The following is a 17,911-nucleotide window of genomic DNA, read 5'->3' as shown; positions in this document are numbered from 1 at the left end:
TTGTAAGAACAGGTTACAATTTAAATCCTTTTCTTACAGTAGAGAGTGGCTTAGACTGTCTATTACAATGTGAATGTCTATCTCCCTAGTGCTGCCTCTTCCCCAGGAAACAGCAGAGGCCACACAGAGTACAACAGCATTTAATGGTCAGAAACAGTTGTACAGTATTACAATCAGTCACAGAAGCTGTGCTGGAGGACAGGATCCAATCCTTCCCCACACCAGGCAAAGCAGTATTGGACAGGAGCTGGCATGTGGCTGGACCCACATCCTCATCCCCGTGGCCTGAGAGGAGACCACCATCTAATATCCCCCAGGTTCCACTACTCTTCAGAGGAGGGGTGTAAGCCCCACATGCAAGAAGAACCCCTTGCCCCCAGTGTCAGATGGGATGTGAGAGTTATGATTAAGGGGAAACCCTGTGTAAGGTGTTAACGGAGTTCAAAGGGGTAGGGAATACCCCTGTTCTCCATCTCCCAAAGGTGCTCACTTTCCCAGTTTCTTCATCCGTTCATCAATGTTGGCAAAGTTCCGCTCAACTGTGGATAGGTTTTCACGCATCGTTGTCTGCACCTAGAAAGTGACAGAGCTGTTTTACTCTTTGTCAGGTTCGGGTGCTTACCTGAATGAGGACCTGAAGAAATTCTCTTACAGAAGACAAAAAAGAAATGGAGGGGAATTCCCTGGTGGTCCAGTGATTAGGACTCAGCACTTTCACTGCCGGGGCCCTGGTTTGATCCCTGGTTGGGGAACTAAGATCCCACAAGCCGTGCGGCGTGGCCAAATTAAAAAAAAGAAAAAAGAAATGGAAACAAGTTGATGGGCCCCAGAGCGGGAAGGTTATTGCACCAGTTTCCAGGCTACCCTGGAATACTATGGACCTAGCACAGGGTCTGCCAAGCACGCAGGCTTCCTAAGAATTCCCGTCCTGACTTTAACCAGAACAGCTCTTCTATCTGTTTTATGTAATGAGAAACAAGTTAGACTTTGTTGACATGAGGGTTTCACAGGTCCAGTTTTAGAAAACTGCTCTGGAGGAAGAACATATACCAAGCACTTTAATTTATCCTGATGGTCCTGTGATACAAGACAACTTTAGTGCTTCTCCCAGCTCTGAGACCAGTGCCCCCAACAGAAGCCGAGGACTCGCCATGTGCTGGGCACTGCTAAGAGAATGAAGGAAGAGGCGAGGCTCACTGCCCAGCATCAGGAAGGAAGTGGCAGAAGCAGGTGGGAGCCCAGCTCCTGACTTCAAAGCCCATGTTCCATCCAACATGCTGTGCTCAGGAGCGTCTTGGTTGAGGACCCAGGGAGGGTAAAACTAAGCTGTGACTACAGAGTGAAGGGGTAGGTTTTACAGGAAAAACTGAGGTTTACTGAACTCTTAACAATTCACTCATTATTTCACCTAATCCATACAACTCTGAGACAGGTATAATTTTCCAGATGGTAAGATGGAGGTTCATAGATTAAATAAGTTGTCAAATGTCCCACAACCATTCAGAAACAGTACGGAGACTCAAACCAAGCCCCTGCCATACCACCATGCCACCAAATGGGCTAAGGCAGAACCCTATGGAGATGAAGCTGGAGAACCTAGCCTGTGTGTGCTGGGGAAGGGAAGTAGCCGACCAATAAAGGGGCACACACCTGGGTCAAGAGGGTGGCGCTGTCCTTGAGGGAACAAGCGATCATCTGCTGTGTGGTATCCAAGTGTGTCAGAAGCTGACCAAACTGCACGGCTATGAAAGAAGGTCAGAACGGTATGTGTGGCGTTAGAATCCAAGACCAGAGGGAAGGGAACAAAAGCTGCCCACTTTCTAATTCCTCTTAGCACCCCTGGCAGCTGGCCTCCCACCTTGTTCATGCAGCTGCCTGATGGTGACAAGTCTCTGCACCAGCTCAGGAAGGGTGGAGGCGAGGGGGCTCCAGCGCTGTATGGTTTCATACAGCTGGTGCACCTGGAGGGACAAGACAGTGGCCAACCTTCAGCGAAGTACACACTGACCACTTCACTAGGGTGGGAAAGGTCAACTTGGGGGGGCAAGAGGGAAGCACTGCCTTTTCTCAGCTATTAAGAGCTTATGAAGACAGGGACCTGAGGATTCAGTGCTCTCATGCTTTGCTCTTAACCACCAGAAGAGTACATAAGGGAGCAGGAAAGGGTATGAAGATGGAGGAAAGGTAACTTCCTGACCTTGCTTTGTGCATCTGCATCCTCTACAGAAGCTTTATGCTTGGCAATCTCATTCACTTTTCCCAGGACACTCTGAAAGCACAGATTTTAAGGTTGATAGGGCATCTAGGGCTTCCAGAGTCCCAAGCTACCTGTAATCCAATTTGCCCCCCACTTAATACCTGTAGACGAGCCTCCACTTGGTCCAGAACTGCAAGGTCCAGGGCGCTCACCTTTGCTTGCAACAGCTCTACAGTCTCCTGGGGGCGGGGATTAGGACAAGCTTCATGAAGGGGAAGAATCAGACTAGAAAAGGCCACCCCATATTCCACTGGAGGTAATAAATAGCTACAGATCCAAAACCAATGTTCCAAGCAAACCCAATCCCGATATCCCCTCTGTAATCCAAACACTCCAGTTCCTTTTACACTCACCATAAGGCAGGCTCCCTGCAGACCTGCAGAAAGGGGATTCTGATGGGGAAAAGGAGGGAAGAAGTCAGTGGTTCTTATCTCTCCATGTGGTTACCACCTTCTCCCATCCTTTCTGGTTCTAGCGGGCAACCCCTGGCTGATCCTGTAACTGGAGCCCTTTCCTGACTCCTCCCAGGATTCTGTGGAATGCTGTGGACCTCAGGGCTCAGGGTGCAGGATATGTGGGTTGGACTAAGTATAGGAGAGCACCTGACCTGAGCATCCTGATCACAGCATACAGCTGCTTCCAGCTCTGCCAGGCGCTTCTCGAGTTCTGCCACCTAGGGGGAGGAAGGAGGGGAGATTTGCCATCCACCTCCCTGCTGCTGCAGTGGGAGGTAAGATCCTGCTCTTTGCTTGTCTGCTTACCACTCCCCTACCCTCTCCCCACCGCTCTGCCAAGGGACTTCTTTCCCTGGAACACATCCCTAGTCACAATCTTAAAGTCTTCACTGAAAGCAGATGGTGAGGCAAACACGGAGAATGAGACATCAAGAGGAATCAAGCATTCCCAGCACCCTCTCCCCAGATGTGATCCCTTGGAGGCAGGCAGGAAAGTCTCTAGAGCCACATCTCCCCTGGCCCCTCAACCAACATTACATACATACATACATACACACATACATCCACACATACTTTGGCAGCTTGAGAGAACTTGTCCTGCTCAGGCCGAGAATGTAGTTCATAAGTGACAAGGCTGCTATCTGGGGGTGTCCCACTGGTGGTCTTTCCCCCTGAACCAGTCCCTTTGCTGTTCTTTGTTGCTTCCAGCTGCAGCAGTAGGCGCCTGGGTCAGGAAACCAGAAATAGTATCATGACTTGAAGGATGTGGGTCAGCCCAGTCACTCTCATTTCTGCCTCACAGCATTAAGGAACAGCTAGGCCACTTCTCCCCTTCGTATCCCTGTCAGTACCTGGCTGAGTCCCTCTACACCCCAGTCACCAATGATTTCCCAACGAAGTCTGGCACCTACTTAGCCAGAGCTCCATCAGGGTCAGTAAGGTTGATTGCGGCATCTGGTCCCAGCAGCTTCTCCAGATGGGAAGCAACCAGCTGCTGCTTCAGGGCTGCCAGCTGTTTAGCCAGCACCACGGGGGTCAGCTTCTCCTCAGTGGCTGACTCCTTCACTGTTGTCTGGTATGAAAACAAACAGACAGGGGTGGCAAGAGTGAGTCAAGGAAAAAAAATAGATCAAGACCCTTAAAAATAGCTGTGGCTGAGGACTTCCCTGGTGGTGCAGTGGTTAAGAAACCGCCTGCCAATGCAGGGGATCCAGGTTCGAGCCCTGGTCCAGGAAGATCCCACATGTCGCGGAGCAACTAAGCCCATGCGTCACAACTACTGAGCCTGTGCTCTAGAGACCGCGAGCCACAACTACTGAGCCCGTGTGCCACAACTACTGAGCCCGTGTGCCACAACTACTGAAGCCTGGCTGCCTAGAGCCCGTGCTCCGAAACAAAGAGAAGCCACCGCAATGAGAAGCCTGCGCACTGCAACGAAGAGTAGCCCCCGCTTGCTGCAACTAGAGGAAGCCTGTGTGCAGCAACAAAGACCCAATGCGGCCAAAAATAAATAAATAAAAATACATTTATAAAAAAAAAAAAATAGCTGCGGCTGAAAGTCACTGGGATGGTCCTTACCCACCTATAGCACTGAATATAAATTCATGTGCATTTCTTTTTTTTTTTTTTTTTTTTAATTTTATTTATTTATTTATTTATTTATTTTTGGCTGTGCTGGGTCTTCGGTTCGTGCGAGGGCTTTCTCTAGTTGCGGCAAGTGGGGGCCACTCTTCATCGCGGTGCGGGGACCGCTCTTCATCGCGGTGCGCGGGCCTTTCACTATCGCGGCCCCTCCCGTTGCGGGGCACAGGCTCCAGACACGCAGGCTCAGCAGCTGTGGCTCACGGGCCCAGCTGCTCCGTGGCATGTGGGATCTTCCCAGACCAGGGCTCGAACCCGTGTCTCCTGCATTAGCAGGCAGATTCTCAACCACTGCGCCACCAGGGAAGCCCCATGTGCATTTCTAAACTCTGAAAACCTCAGCCCCCTTATCCAGGAGCTTAGGGAAGCTTTCTCCTCCTGCTGGGAGGTCTTCCTCTGCTATGTAAGTCATAGCAGAGAGGGGAGAAGAGAGTTTATAGTTACCTTGATTTTCTCAACTTCAGTCGTCAGCTCTTGGACCTCATGCAGCAGTCTCTGGTACTTTTGCTGGGGTGTCTCCTTCACTCCCAGACCCTCTCCAAGCTAGAGAGCAAGCACAGATGGTGATGTTACACCTCCCAGTAGAGGGAACCTCAAGAATTTGTCCAAACCCCAGGCCTAGTTTGTAAGTGTATCATACCCAACTCAGAATCCACATCATCCTACTACAGGAGAACTGGAGATAGCTGGAGGCCTGGAGACTCTCCAGAGCAAACAGCAGGGGGACAAAGCATCCTCAACTGCATCCTGCTGGGTTCCTCAGGGCCCCCAACCAGAGAGAAACTTGGAATCCCAACTATGTCCCTTGATCTCTCTCTTAAATGCCCACTGGATAGGACTGCTGCACCATTCCCATCAACACACACACAACAAACCATCTCATATTCTCCAGATTCATATCCCGTTCTTTTGGTTTTTCCAATTCGATCTGAGAAATCTGCCAAGAAAAGAAGATGGAATTGAGGGCCTGATCAAGACCCACGGCAGTCATGGTCTCAGATGACTGTGAGGGCTTCCATAAGACAGCCCAAAACAAAAGTCAATAAGGCCTGAGGTCAGGCTTCCCCATCCAATTTCCAACCGGGTCTCACCAAGTCCCTTTGTTCCCACTCTCTTGTCTTTGAACTTGTCATAGGCAGCATTGGGATTGACAATGATGTGCTCCACACTTGTACTCGTCAGCTCCTCCTGCAGGAACAGGTAGTTCAGACCAGGGGCAGACTCATTCCCACCCTCAAACTTCCCCGGCCCCACAAAATCCCCAAACCATTGGGAGACTGGGCCATACTTTCCCAAGGGGAAAGAAGGGCGGCTCCATTCCAAGCTACAGACCCAGGTTCAACCTAGGAAATGAAAGCTTCCTGGTAAATTTGGAGTCTCAGTTGTATAAATATTAACACCCTGATTCAACTGGGAACAGAGGCAGCATAACCTCCCCGCCCATTCTGTACATAAGCCTCCCTATCCCCTCCCCTTCCCCAATCCAACTGGGCCCTCCCAGTTATCTGGCACACACCATGCATTCAGGGCAAGAAATCAACTTGACTTCTTTTAACCTCCCCCTCCTAAAAGTAAATTTCCTTGCTGCTGAGGAAGTCTATTTTCAAGCTAACTTCCCATCCTTGCTGGAGGGAAAGAGGAGACAATCAAGCTACAAACTCTGAGAGTGAATATCAGGACTTTCATAGCTGCTGAAGGGAAGATACCAGCTCTTAGATACAAAGGGAAGGTTGGCAGAAGGCCTGACCAGAAGCCTTGTTTCCAGGCTGCCGTGAAGTCAGGGAATTCAGGGGATACAGAGAAGAGGCAAATGCTTTTTAATTTTTTGGCTGCGCCGCGCGGCACATGGGATCTTAGTTCCCCAACCAGGGATCGAACCCACGTCCCCTGCATTGGAAGCGTGGAGTCTTAACCACTGGAGTGCCAGGGAAGTTCCTTGCTGTATTATTTTTTAGGGGACATCTTAGAAGCAACAAGCATAAGCTGTATCTGTTTGCCAAGAGTACCCATGGGCAAAGGCCACGTGTAAGTCCTGAAATGGAGATAGCCCAGGATCTTTTCGGAGAAGCTGCAGTACCTGCCTCTTCTCCCTGACCCCTCTGCTGTTTCTCAAGCACTGAAGCTCTTCCATAAAGAGGGGACATGGTAAAGAAAGTGGAAGAGATTTCACCCTAGAAATTGAGGCAGAAAGGTTCCCTCCTTACTAGATATCTATTAGCTGTAGATTCTAATAACTACACCAAGACCACGCCCTCCAGACTGCATGTCTCTCCTTCAGTTGTCAGCAGTCCGACAGGTCTCATTACGTTACTGAAGGAAGCGGAAGGAGGCCAGGAATCCTCTTCTGTTGGGGTGGACATCTCCACCTTCCACAGGAGGAAGGCAAAGAGAGTCTTCCTTCCTTTAGCCAGAGCAATGATTCTCAACCCTGGCTGCACAACAGAATCACTTAGAAAAGGGGGGGGGGGGGGGAGAGGCCTGGGTTCACCTCTGTAGATTCTGATTTAATTGTTCTGGGGTAGGGCCAGGGTAGTAGGCCAGTTTAAAAGCTACCCAGGTCATTCTAATATGTATCCACGACTGAGAGTCTCTGTCTGCGTGTGTGTAGTAGGGGTTGATTGGTGGGGGAGCGGTTATGATGGAGAGACATGGAGAAAGAGCAGCAGACACAAGCTCCGTCCTTCATCTCTGCTCTGCTGTTACAGAAGGAACCAGTGTGAGTGGCAGCTTTATAAATAAGGGAGGAGGGGGGTAAGGAGAAAATATCAACTTCGACCTTTACCTCTTCTTCAGGGAAGTGCTAGGCAGAGGGGCAAGAGCTAAAGATTAAGGGAAAATAAAAGGGTTCAATGTCCCATATGCAAGTGCCTAGGGGAAGAGACAACTGAGTCCCAAATTATTCTCTCCTTCATTTTCTCTGAAATGTTATGGCCAGAGCACACACTGGCCAAATAATTGTGTGGTCTCTGGCCTCTAAAAAGTGTTTGTCTGAGAAGGACTCATGTTCAGGAAAGAATATCACCCTCTCTCAAGTTCCCCCTCAAGAATATGCCTCTCCTCCTGTGAGTGCCCTGATCAAGGCCAATGAGGTAGAAAAAAACACCTCTTTGGGAGGCATAGCCTACAGACCAAGGAAAGAAATTAATCACAGCTACCATTTTGTTAAGCCCTTATTATAAGCCAGGCACTATGCAGATGAGAACCTACTTTCTTATTTACTTTCCTAAATAGGGAAGGTGTGGAATAAGAAAGGGTCAACAAACAGAGCATGAGTCTCAGAGGTTCTGGGAGGGTAGCAGGGATGGTCAGTGCTTTCATCTCACTATTCCTGCTGCAGGAGCACGTCCTGAGTCAGAAGGGCTGCCCGACGCTGGCATCCTCTCGGAGCCTCTCCGAGGGTGTGGCCCCGGAGACTCAGGTCGACAGCATACTTTAGCCCTCTGGTGGCACCTACTCCGCCAGTGACTCGGAGATCTGGGCGCATGGGCTGGAGGTAGTGTCATTACAGTGATTCGTGAGATGGGAAAAGGTCAGCTAGGGCTGGGGCTGAATGGAGGGACAAAAGATCTAGTAGAGATAAAAGGACAGAGAAACAACTGCCCATCATAGCACACCCCGTTAAAAAGCACATGAAAGGTCAGGCTTCTTACCAGCTCCTTGTGGTTTCCCCAGAGGTGAGAAAATCAAAAGAGTTAAACGGAAAGGGAGTGGGGAAATGGGGGTGAGGGAGGGAAAAAAAAGACAAAATTGTTATTAGCAAATTGTCACATGCACTACATGATAGTCTTCAAACATACTGCACCACAGGGCCCAGGGGAGCCTAGCAAAATTTCGGGGCCAAGAAATTTCAGCTGGGGTCACCACATACCCCAAGAGAAAGAAGAGCTTGGGACCTTTCCTCTCTGGTGGTGAGGATGTCATGAAGCTTTGCCATTAACAGCAGTAATTCAGGATCATCTGAGAACAAGTAGTTAGATGTTGCAAGCTGGTGGCATGGAAGAGGAAAGTGGGGGGAGAGAAGGCTGAGATGGAGGGGAAGCTGTAGAAATGGCAGAATGTGAAGCAGAGGCTGTAAAGATATTCTGAGAACCTGTAGCTGATTGAAGGTCCATGATTCTCAAGGGGGAGTCATGGCTCAAGTCTTCTTCTCTCTCAGTTTCTCTAGTTTTGAAGAATTAGGCATCTGGATGGCAGAATCAGTCATAATGAGGGTGCTCATGTGGGTGGTTTGATATGACTTTATGTTAAGCAGAACAAAATATGTCAGGTACAGATGGTGAGTTTAAGGAAATACGAAGTACCTAATTGAAGCCCCATCCTCATTCTCTGTTGCCAGAGGAGAGGCAGGGCAAATCCCGGTCCCTCGTGTAGTCTGGTGTGTTTACATCCATCTTGAGTGGTTGGGAACTCACCCTACAGCTCTAAGGGATCCAGAGCAATTCTGCCATGATGTGCTAGCACAAAAAGTCCAAAAGACACCAAGATTCACAGCTACCAGACATGTGCAGAACATATTTCTTCAACCCTCTGTTCACAAGGTTCACAGGGGTTGGAGGGTACACAAGGGGGAAAGGTGAGAGTATCTCAAAGAGGCTGTATTTTAGTCCAGGCCACGTAGACAAGGCTCCACTTCCAGGCAAGACCGGTAAAGAACTGCCAGGAGAGGAAATCCAGCTGTATACACTGCCTTTCCAGGAACTCTACTGATGGGTAGACAGAAGTGTGGGAAGTCGAGGATGGTTAAATGTATATGAAAACACATGATGGGACAAAAACAACTGCATCCTGCCCCAGAGATTTCAGCTAGATACATCTGAACTTCAACCTCGCCATTCCCCTGTCTCATGCCAGAGTCCAGCCCAGCCGAGACTCCTCTTTCAGCTCAGGGTAGAGGTGGATCCAGGTCCTGTGGTCTAGGCTGGGATGTCTCTGCAGAGTGGGTGTAAGCACTCACAGGTGCACACATGCAAACACACAAGGGGAGGCACACACACTATACCTTTCTCTTACTTGCCTCACCAAGCTAAAACCAGCTTGAGAAAAACTCAAGGAAAAAGAGAAGACAATGGGCCATAAGTTCAAGTTCAAGTTCAAATCATGAGGCACAAGCAGAATGGGGGAGGAAAGAAAATCAAAAAAAGAAAAAGTGGTATATTTGTTTGTAAATAGTATATACCACCTCCAGGTCTGACCTATGCGTGGGTTGGGAAATGAGATTTTAGGGATAATTTCTGTAACCTGGAGTAGTAATAGTCACCATGGGAACCTATTACACCAGCCAACTTGATTAGAAAATTCTAAGTGCCCTGATCCCAGGTACCAGTTTACCTGGTACAGGACTCCGAGTCCCTCTCACTAATAACCTCCCAGATGCCCCAGGGTTGTTTGGCTAAGTGGCTATGCCTCAGAGGGCAAGACCTGAGGTTCCAGATCAGACACGGGAAGAGGTCACTGCTGCTCTCTGAGCCTGTCAGGCTCTGTGCCAACACCGCAGCCAGGGGCACTTTGGAACCATGATGACAAGGAAGATGGATAGTGCTGTAGAATAAAACTGTCCAGGATGGACCAACATAGTGCTGACCATCCAACCATTTCTAAAGGAGGGGTACAGAAACAGAAAGACTCACGAAAGCATAAAGAACCCAAGCTAGTACCCTAAAAATGCATATAACACCCCCTTCCTATCCCATTTACCTTTCTCTAAAGGCTTAGCATAGGGGAATATTAAAATGAGGTTTTTACCAGGTACAATCCACATACAGCCAAGAAGTGAGGACTGTTGCTGTCCCCCTTGTTCTCCACCCTTGCCCAGAATGGTTAAAAGTCACTCCCTTTCTCTTAACTCCATTTCAGTCTGCGGACGAGAAAGGCAACCCCCTTCCAACTCCAGCTCTTAAATGCCTCATGTCCAGAAGCATTCTTAGTCTCCATGTTTCTATCCCATCCTCCATTGGACAGTTGTATTCTGCACACCTCACAAGGGGAAGAGACAATGATCCATGAATCATAGTTGTGCTTCTAAACCTTGATTAAGGATCTTTAACCATGAGGCCAGCAGGCCCCTTAGTGACCCAGCTAGAGATGCATTAGAATTTAAAACGATTAGCTGCAACAATAGCACAGTGACAGAGCATTGCATGCGAGATGGCAAATGAAAAAAACATGCAGAGAAGAAGCATCGAATGGTCTTACTTGTGCAAACTAGTGTCCAGGCAAGGTGGTGAGGAGGGAGGATGGGGGAAGCATTAGGAAAAACTCAGATAAGTTCAAGTGCGCCAATAGTCAATGAACACAATCAAGCATACTCTGTGATATCCCAAACTGTAAGGAAAAGAACCTACTATTTCACATCTCAGGCTGGTGGAGTTTTCAGCATTATCTACCCTTTGGAGAACTGAAGCCTCTGCCACAGACCCACCAAACTAAGGCTAGGTCACTTTTTCCCTTTCACATACATCAGGGACAGTTACAGCATAAAGGGAGGAACTAAATCCTATTTCTGGTGAGTTTTCTAAATTTACTCCCCTTGTTCCGGCATTTCAAAAGCCATGAACAGAATGCCTCAAAGACCCAAAGGTAGGCTGTGGGCCCAGGGGGCAAGAAATTCCAATTGGGAATTAGCTTTCCTGACAAGACATTTTAAGAAAAGTTTCCAAAAAGCCCATCACCCCAATCAACCCAGGAGTGTCTGAAATGCAGAGGGGATCCTCCTAGATAGAGGAGGAAAAGAGCTAGACTGTGTGGTTTTCTGGCCCATTCACTTTAGAATACTTTAGTTCCTGCTAAAATTGTTTTGAAGGGATAGCAGGAAAATCAGGATCATGTTTACCAAAAATAAAACCTTCTACTACTTTCCTCCCCCATCCTCCCCACTATGGGAATCGCAAACTTTTATGTTTAAGTTAAACTAGCAATTACAATCTTTAGGGACTATTATAGGATATTATTTCCTTCAGCAGCCCAATTTCTTCCACAGTGGAGCAATGAGAAAGGAAGTGAAAAGACAGTGAGGGTCAATACCCCTTGACTATTTCTTTAAATAAAAATCTGGAGACCGCCCTGCAAGGTTCCATACGAAGCCGGTCATATTGGTTGTCTCCAGGGAATGGAACTAAGCAGTGGCAGGCAGCAGTGGGAAGAGACACTTTCTGTTCTACATGCATATATTACCTAATTCAAAAACTAACAAAATTAAAGTTGAAAATAATCTGGAAACTAAGGCAGAACATGCTCTTGCCAGGAGTGAAGAAGGTGATTGAAATCTCATGGTTCAGCCACAATAGTGGTGATATGCACTGTCACCTGTACTAGATCTTGGGAAGGTAAGTGAGAAGGGGACAGGCTGCTAGTGAGAATCCAGGCCTCACAGAAATGAGGTTTCTGGATTGTCTAAGTACAACCCACTGCTCCTCAAGTTGCACATATACGTCAGTATTGAGAGCAGTGGCAGAACCATTACTCAGCTGACTTCCTGAAAGCTGCCCTCCTAAGGCCCACAGGGACATGCAGGGGCCAGAGACATTAGCTGACATCAGGAAACATCTCAGGCCTCTCCCACTCCCGCCAGGGCTCCTGAAGTAGCTGAAGGTCTCCCCACCCCATTTACTCCTCCCTAGTGATGGAGAGTCATTTAGCTGAGCCTTAGGTGATGGAGGCAACTTAGCTCCTCTTGTATTTACCATCCAGTTCCTATATACTTCTATACTGGCATCCTGGGCTACATGCTGCAGGAAATGAACACTTACGGTGTGCTCTCCCCATCAGCCACCCCACTAGATGCTACTAAAATAGGCTGCTCAGGCTCAGCAGGGAGAAACAGCCAATCAGGGCTGCACATTCAGCTCTTCCATGCCTGGGATGAGGGTCATGTTTTTATTAAGAGATAGCCCATAACTTCAAAAGGAAAATTACAATGTATTTTTTCGTTTGGAAAGGGGACTGCTATGATATTACCAGTCTGTATCACAGCCAGCAACAAAGGGACAAAGTTACACTCATTATCTCACCATGAAGGCTTGATATTTTATAGGCAGAGGCCTAGGCCAGAGTTGAACAGTCTCTGAACTATGGTAGTAGAATGGAGTCCTCGGTATACATACTCCTGCCCTTTGAGGTCAGAGACTGCTCCCTAATAAGATACCTCTTAGAGTGACAGGTCCACACCTAGGTCCTGAGCAATGACAACATCCGCATTATCTCCAGATACTCAAGTTTGGGGGACAAACTGACATGCCAGCAAGTACAGAAGCAACAAGGAACACACCACTCTGAGAGGGGGCAGGGAAGGTGTTCCCCACAAAGTAGGAACCACTTCCACATGGGGGAAATCAAATAAGGAATAAGTGAGTACGCCAAGCCATACATTATAAGCCAGCCACCAGCATTCTCCAGAACTAACCAGCCCCACAGACATAGCCACAGGACTTACAGACATACATACTTAGCCTGTTCCCACAGGACTCTTGGTCACAACTTTATTGAGATCTCACACCATCAATGTGACCCTAGCCCAGCTCTCCTTGGAAATTACAGAACCTAAAACACATCCTATAAGACATGCTAACAGATCTTTGCTCCCCTTGGCACTTACATATAGAATTTTTACTATGTTGATTTCATTCACTCAATTTTTTCTTTCATGTTTCCTACATGTATCCTAACTCCCCCATTAGTCTGGGTGGTTTTTGAGGGCAGGGACATTTCTTCCTCTGCATTGCACAAAAATCAACAGAGAATGAACACATTCAATAAATAATGCTAAGTGGTTTCCCTTATGGTTAAAATGTGTCCATAGCTAATTCCTTCCTCTTGAGTTCTTCTTGAATCTGAAAGTGCTACCAGGGCCTCTCCTCTGCTGATATGAAAGATTTATGTGTTTCCTCAAATTTGTTTTGCTCCAACCAGGTTCCTTATCTTTCCAAAATCTCGAATTCATTTTCCTGCTCCTTGGCCAATGGATACTGTATATTCACATAAAAGAGTATTCCTCTATACTTCAAAGTCTAGCTCTTGTTAGCATACTAACAAACATGTACTGAGCAATATATTTTATGAAGTAGAAGGCCTAGGTCTTAACCTCAAGCAGTTTGTAAGTGCTCAGGATTCATGATTCATTACCATGGACTAGCACCCAGGGCCCTAACTAAGTCACTAGCCCCCAACCTGTTTTAAGATATTTCAATTTTATTTAAAAGGCCCAAGTACCAGTCCTCTTAGCTGTAATTCCACTGACCTGACTCTCCTTCCTGGCATTGCTCATTTGCAAGCCCTGCGACCTACATACCACCCAGGCTGGGTTGGCATACCCGCTTATTGCTGTGGCTCGCCAGAAAAGGGAAAGGGCCTGCCTGGGGGAGAGAGGCCAGAGTCCAGAGGAGTCCTGAGGCAGCACACAGTCTTACCGCATCAAACTCCGCTTGATCATCCTCAGGCAGGTCGCTGGTTTCATAAACATCTGGCTCGTTCCTGGCCTGCAGGTAGAAGTAGTGACCACCCAACCTCACTACCCAGCATCCACCAACACCCCTGACCCCACTCCATTTGAACAAGTTAACAGAGAAAGCAGGCTGTGACGCCAGGATTCTGCCCCTTCTTTCACCTGCCCCGTGAACCGCCTGTCAGTTCCCATGTCTCAGAGGAGTGGGGATAACAGTGGGGACACCTGATGGTTGATGGTGAATGTTAAGTGATGACAAAGATGTTACCCTGAACCTGAAGGGGGGCGGGTCCTCGGCACTCATGTCAGAAGGAGGAGAAGAGCTATCATTAGGCCCTGTACACACTACCCTGGCACAAGGGCTGAGAGTGACTCAGGACCTTAGTACCCAAGGTCCTATCCCAACCCCCACCCCGAAAATGCAGGCAGGGCAGCACAAAGGGAGGGTACATGCCGGCCTGTGCGGGGGTTTGGGCAGGAGGTTCCCCAGAGGACACAGCTCTCCATCTGGCACAAGAGGGGTTCTGTCACGGTAACCTCTTCACTCTTGCCAGGGTGAAGGCCATCACCAAATGGTCTGGTATGTGTGTCTCGGGAGGGGGTGGGGGGCTCATGGGAAGATTTGGGGAGACACGGGTGGTGTTGACACGGATGGTAGAAGCATTCGAGCACAGTGGTAAGTGCCTGGAGATGATTTCTGAGCCGAGAAACCGGCGACTGCCGGAAAGGGGCCTTGTAGGCCGTCCCACGGCCCGGCCCAGTCGGGTCGAAGGAGTCCGGAGGGTGCAGCGGCCGGTCGGGGAGCTAGCGGCGGGAGCCCTCGGGGCGGGGGAGGGGTTTCAGGCGGGAAGGGTGACGGGTTGCTGTCTGTTGGGGGTCCTTAGGAGGTCGGGGGCGCGGTCTTGGGGAGCCAGGGCCGGCCGTGTACTCACAATGCCGGGAAGGTCGGCGTATTTAGGGTCCGCCATGGCGGCGGCGAGGCGGGGTTGGGGGACCGGGGCCTCGGTGGAGCCGGGGCCGGTGTTCGGGTAGGGGAGAGGCTGGGTCCGGGTCCAGGATAAGGCGGCCGCAAAGGGAGCGGCGGAGGAGGCGGAGGAGTAGGAAGTCTCGCGACAGGAGTAGTACAGGGGAAGGGTGAAGCAAAAGTCGCGAGAACAACCCGCTACCACACCCCTGGAGTGACAGAGATTGGCGAGAACGAGACCTGGGAATGACGTAATGGCGGGGAAGATCCGCCTAGGATTGTGGGATATGTAGTCTTGGACGATCCGGCTTGGGCGGGTGAGGGACAATAACGCGCCTTGGGAGTTACTTCGTACGACTTATTTTCTTTCGTTTTTACGTCGAGTCTGTGAAAGAGCTTTTATAATTCCTGTTTTTCAGATGAATAAATTTGGACTCCCAGAAATTAAATAACTAGGTAAAAATAACACAACTAGGCATGCTATGGCACAGCCAGGGCTTCGAAACAACAATAACAACAAGTAAAATTTAGTAAAGATTTAGTCATGTTAGGAATGAGAAAGTTAAGTAAACTTCTCAGGTTAGGGCTGTCAGGTAAAATACAGAGCACCTAGTTAAATGTGAATTTCGGATAAACAACTAATAGTCTTTTCAGTATAAGTACCATACGGTATGGGACATACTAACACACAAATTATTAGTGTTTCATCTGAAATTCAAATTTAACTGGGCTTCCTGTTTTTGTTTTTCAAATCTGGCAATTCTACCTCAAATAGAATAGGCACTTGGTAGCACCATGTCTGTCTGAATACCTTCTGTGCTCTTAATCCCTTCACTAATGGTTTTCAGACTTTTGAATTTCACAGTTCAATACAATTAAAACAACAAAAAACCTTTTTGAAGATAGGCATAGTATTGCTACCTTTTTATTTTGCCAAGTAAGTACATTAAAAAAAAAAAAAGAAAACCTTCTCAACTATTACCATCATTACTTAGTAGAAAAGTATGGAAGGACATACAGTACTCTCAGAATAAAAGACAGTCCTTTGAAACAACAAATCCAGCTTTATTAAAAAACTTACCACATTCCACATTGTGTGGTGGTTTTTGGGGGGAGGGATGCATACACATGAACTTTTTTCTCTGACCAGTGACCCTCTATGGACTAGCACTTTGAAACTCCTTCACTAAGGATGCCATCCTGGAACCCTTGGGCGCCTGAGGTTGGGCTATTTCCTGAGCTTGCAGGATGCTGCAACAATTAGAAATAGTGCCAGACCAAGTGACTGAAGAGATGCCTATATTTCTGAGTTTATAGGAACTCATTGTCATTCTATGTGTCCTCTCCTGGCTCCTCCCCAAGCCTCTTTCTCCATAGTCCTACTGCCTTCCCATCCAGCTTCTTATGCTGAACCCTTTTCCTTCAGTTTCCTTAAGATTCAAGGTGAGTTAGGGGTATATGTCCAACTTGGAGACCCCTTCAGCTGCCTTCCAAGTGGTTAGGTCTTGTCTGGCCAGGCCATCTTTCTCTCCTCCTTGCCTCATAGTATCTAAGTGACCCTAGACACTTACCAGGCAATTGCTAGGCAGAACCTCCATCCCCTCCTCCCTTCTTCTCCCATCACCCTGCTCCTCCCCTTGGCCTAGAGCCTCAACTCCTGCAGTCTAACTCTGTTGGCCAGCAGAGGCCCTGTGACGTGGAGAAAAATCAATCTGGCCAGTTTCTAGGTGGTTCTGTCCAGGGGCTGCAGCAGGAGTCTGACCTGAGGGGAGGAAGGACACAGAATCTCTAGCCTTGGCTCTTTTTTTTTTTTTTCCCCCAGGGAAGGAAGAGAAACAGAAGAAGGGCCTGAGAAAGGGGCTGGGGTTTTGGGACTCTGTCCAACAGTACTGAGACAGGAAACACACTCACGTAGGTGTCTAAACCTGCCTGAAGCCCAAATGCAGATGTCTGCTCTAGAGGTCCTTTCTCAAAGCCCCTCTGGCCTTACCCACCGCCATCGCCATCATCACCCCTCCATCACTGCTTTCTGACTCCCTTTCTCTTGCAAAATTACTCTTTCCCACCTCCATCCTAGCCCCAACCTATGAGGCAAAAATGAGAATTTTACCTGCTTTTGAATTCTGATAGGCCAGAATAGGAATTTTTCTTCCTTCCAACTGGGGATCTATTGTGTATGTTGGGGAGAGAGTAGAGTGCACCTTTGGTTGTAGAAGAGGAAGGGAAGAGCCAGACCTCCTTTGACCCTCCTCTCTGAAAAAATGGGACCTGGACACCCACCTCCATAGGGGTACAGGCAGCTGCCCTTGAAGGCTGAGTGGGCTGGGAATCTTTGCGAGGGTTGTGAGGAGAGGTGTGCTCCCAATTTGGAGAGAGGATTGTGATGGGGGTGAAGGATGCCTTGGAATAAAGGAGGTGTAAGCACAATTGACTCTCTTCCCCGGACAGTAGACAGGCCCACCTCGGATCCCTCAGCCCTTCCAGGGGGGTGGAGTCCGAGCGAGGGACAGACGGGTCTGGGATGCAGGGGGTGGGACGCAGTGAGTGACTGGGGTGGGGAAGGGGTGAGGACCAGATAATCTCCGAGGGTTAGGGGTGGGGAGAGGAGGCGAGAAAAGAGCAGAGGTGCCGCGGTTCGGCAGTGGGCGCCGCGGAGTGGCAGCCCCCCGCGAGGGAAGCCCCGCCCCGCTCCTCCATCGCCGCCCCGCCCAGGCCCGCAGCGCCGCGCTGCAGCGCGAGGGGCGGAGAGGCAGAGCGCCGAGAGAGGACCAGACACCCAGGTCGTCTGCATCCTGGTGCCGCAGGAGCGAGGAAGCTCGCCTCGGCCCTGTTCCCCAGCCTTCGTCCAGGCGCCCGCCGCGCCTTTCTGAGCCCCAGAGACCGAGCACCTGTCCTCCGCCAGGGCCTCAGCTGAGCCCCTCTCCCCCGGAGCACATACGACCCCTGCAGCAGAAGAAGTGCCCCAGCCCCACGCCGACGACCACCATGGCCGAGACCAACAACGAATGTAGCATCAAGGTGCTCTGCCGATTTCGGCCCCTAAACCAGGCCGAGATTCTGCGGGGGGACAAGTTCATCCCCATTTTCCAAGGGGACGACAGCGTCGTTATTGGGGTGAGTGCCGCCCCTGGAGGGAATTTCGGAGAGGGGGCGGGAGG

The 17,911-nt window shown here is 49.2% G+C and overlaps 2 protein-coding genes across 3 annotated transcripts in view; one reads left to right on the top strand and one right to left on the bottom strand.

Moving 5' to 3' along the window:
- Positions 1 to 124: 124 nt before the first annotated feature.
- DCTN2 (dynactin subunit 2) lies at positions 125 to 14,908 on the bottom strand. The gene is made up of 14 exons (XM_007179677.3): positions 14,722 to 14,908; positions 13,755 to 13,823; positions 5,445 to 5,541; positions 5,229 to 5,290; positions 4,798 to 4,896; positions 3,624 to 3,784; positions 3,286 to 3,436; positions 2,865 to 2,930; positions 2,611 to 2,649; positions 2,359 to 2,436; positions 2,198 to 2,269; positions 1,859 to 1,961; positions 1,651 to 1,742; positions 125 to 573 (listed from the first exon to the last, which is right to left on the bottom strand). The coding sequence occupies exons 1-14, from the start codon at positions 14,755 to 14,757 to the stop codon at positions 487 to 489; spliced, it is 1,212 nt and encodes a 403-aa protein (XP_007179739.2). The 5' UTR covers positions 14,758 to 14,908; the 3' UTR covers positions 125 to 486.
- The window catches only part of KIF5A (kinesin family member 5A), a 32,947-nt gene continuing 29,269 nt past the window's right edge, over positions 14,234 to 17,911 (top strand). The window contains exon 1 of one of the 2 annotated variants that reach the window (XM_057556294.1): positions 14,234 to 14,369. Coding sequence is in view for 1 of the 2 variants with exons in the window: in XM_007179678.3 (XP_007179740.1) it covers positions 17,739 to 17,867 (129 nt within the window). In the remaining variant the exon portion in view is untranslated. Of the gene's footprint in view, positions 14,370 to 17,416; positions 17,868 to 17,911 lie in introns of those variants that run through there. The other variant, XM_007179678.3, reaches the window with a different exon arrangement.

This window comes from Balaenoptera acutorostrata, chromosome 11 (genome assembly GCF_949987535.1).
Source record: "Balaenoptera acutorostrata chromosome 11, mBalAcu1.1, whole genome shotgun sequence".
Classification (NCBI taxonomy): domain Eukaryota; kingdom Metazoa; phylum Chordata; class Mammalia; order Artiodactyla; family Balaenopteridae; genus Balaenoptera; species Balaenoptera acutorostrata.
Note: the sequence above shows the minus strand (reverse complement) of the source record. Positions and strands in the feature narration are given on the sequence as shown.

Excerpts from the sequence above, each read along its gene's own strand:
- DCTN2 (XM_007179677.3), bottom strand. The coding sequence starts at position 14,757 with ATGGCGGACCCTAAATACGCCGACCTTCCCGGCATT. Across the intron at positions 3,437-3,623 it reads CCTGATGGAGCTCTGGCTAA|GCGCCTACTGCTGCAGCTGG; the intron begins GTAGGTGCCAGA and ends TTCCTGACCCAG. Across the intron at positions 2,270-2,358 it reads AAGTGGAGGCTCGTCTACAG|AGTGTCCTGGGAAAAGTGAA; the intron begins GTATTAAGTGGG and ends CTGTGCTTTCAG.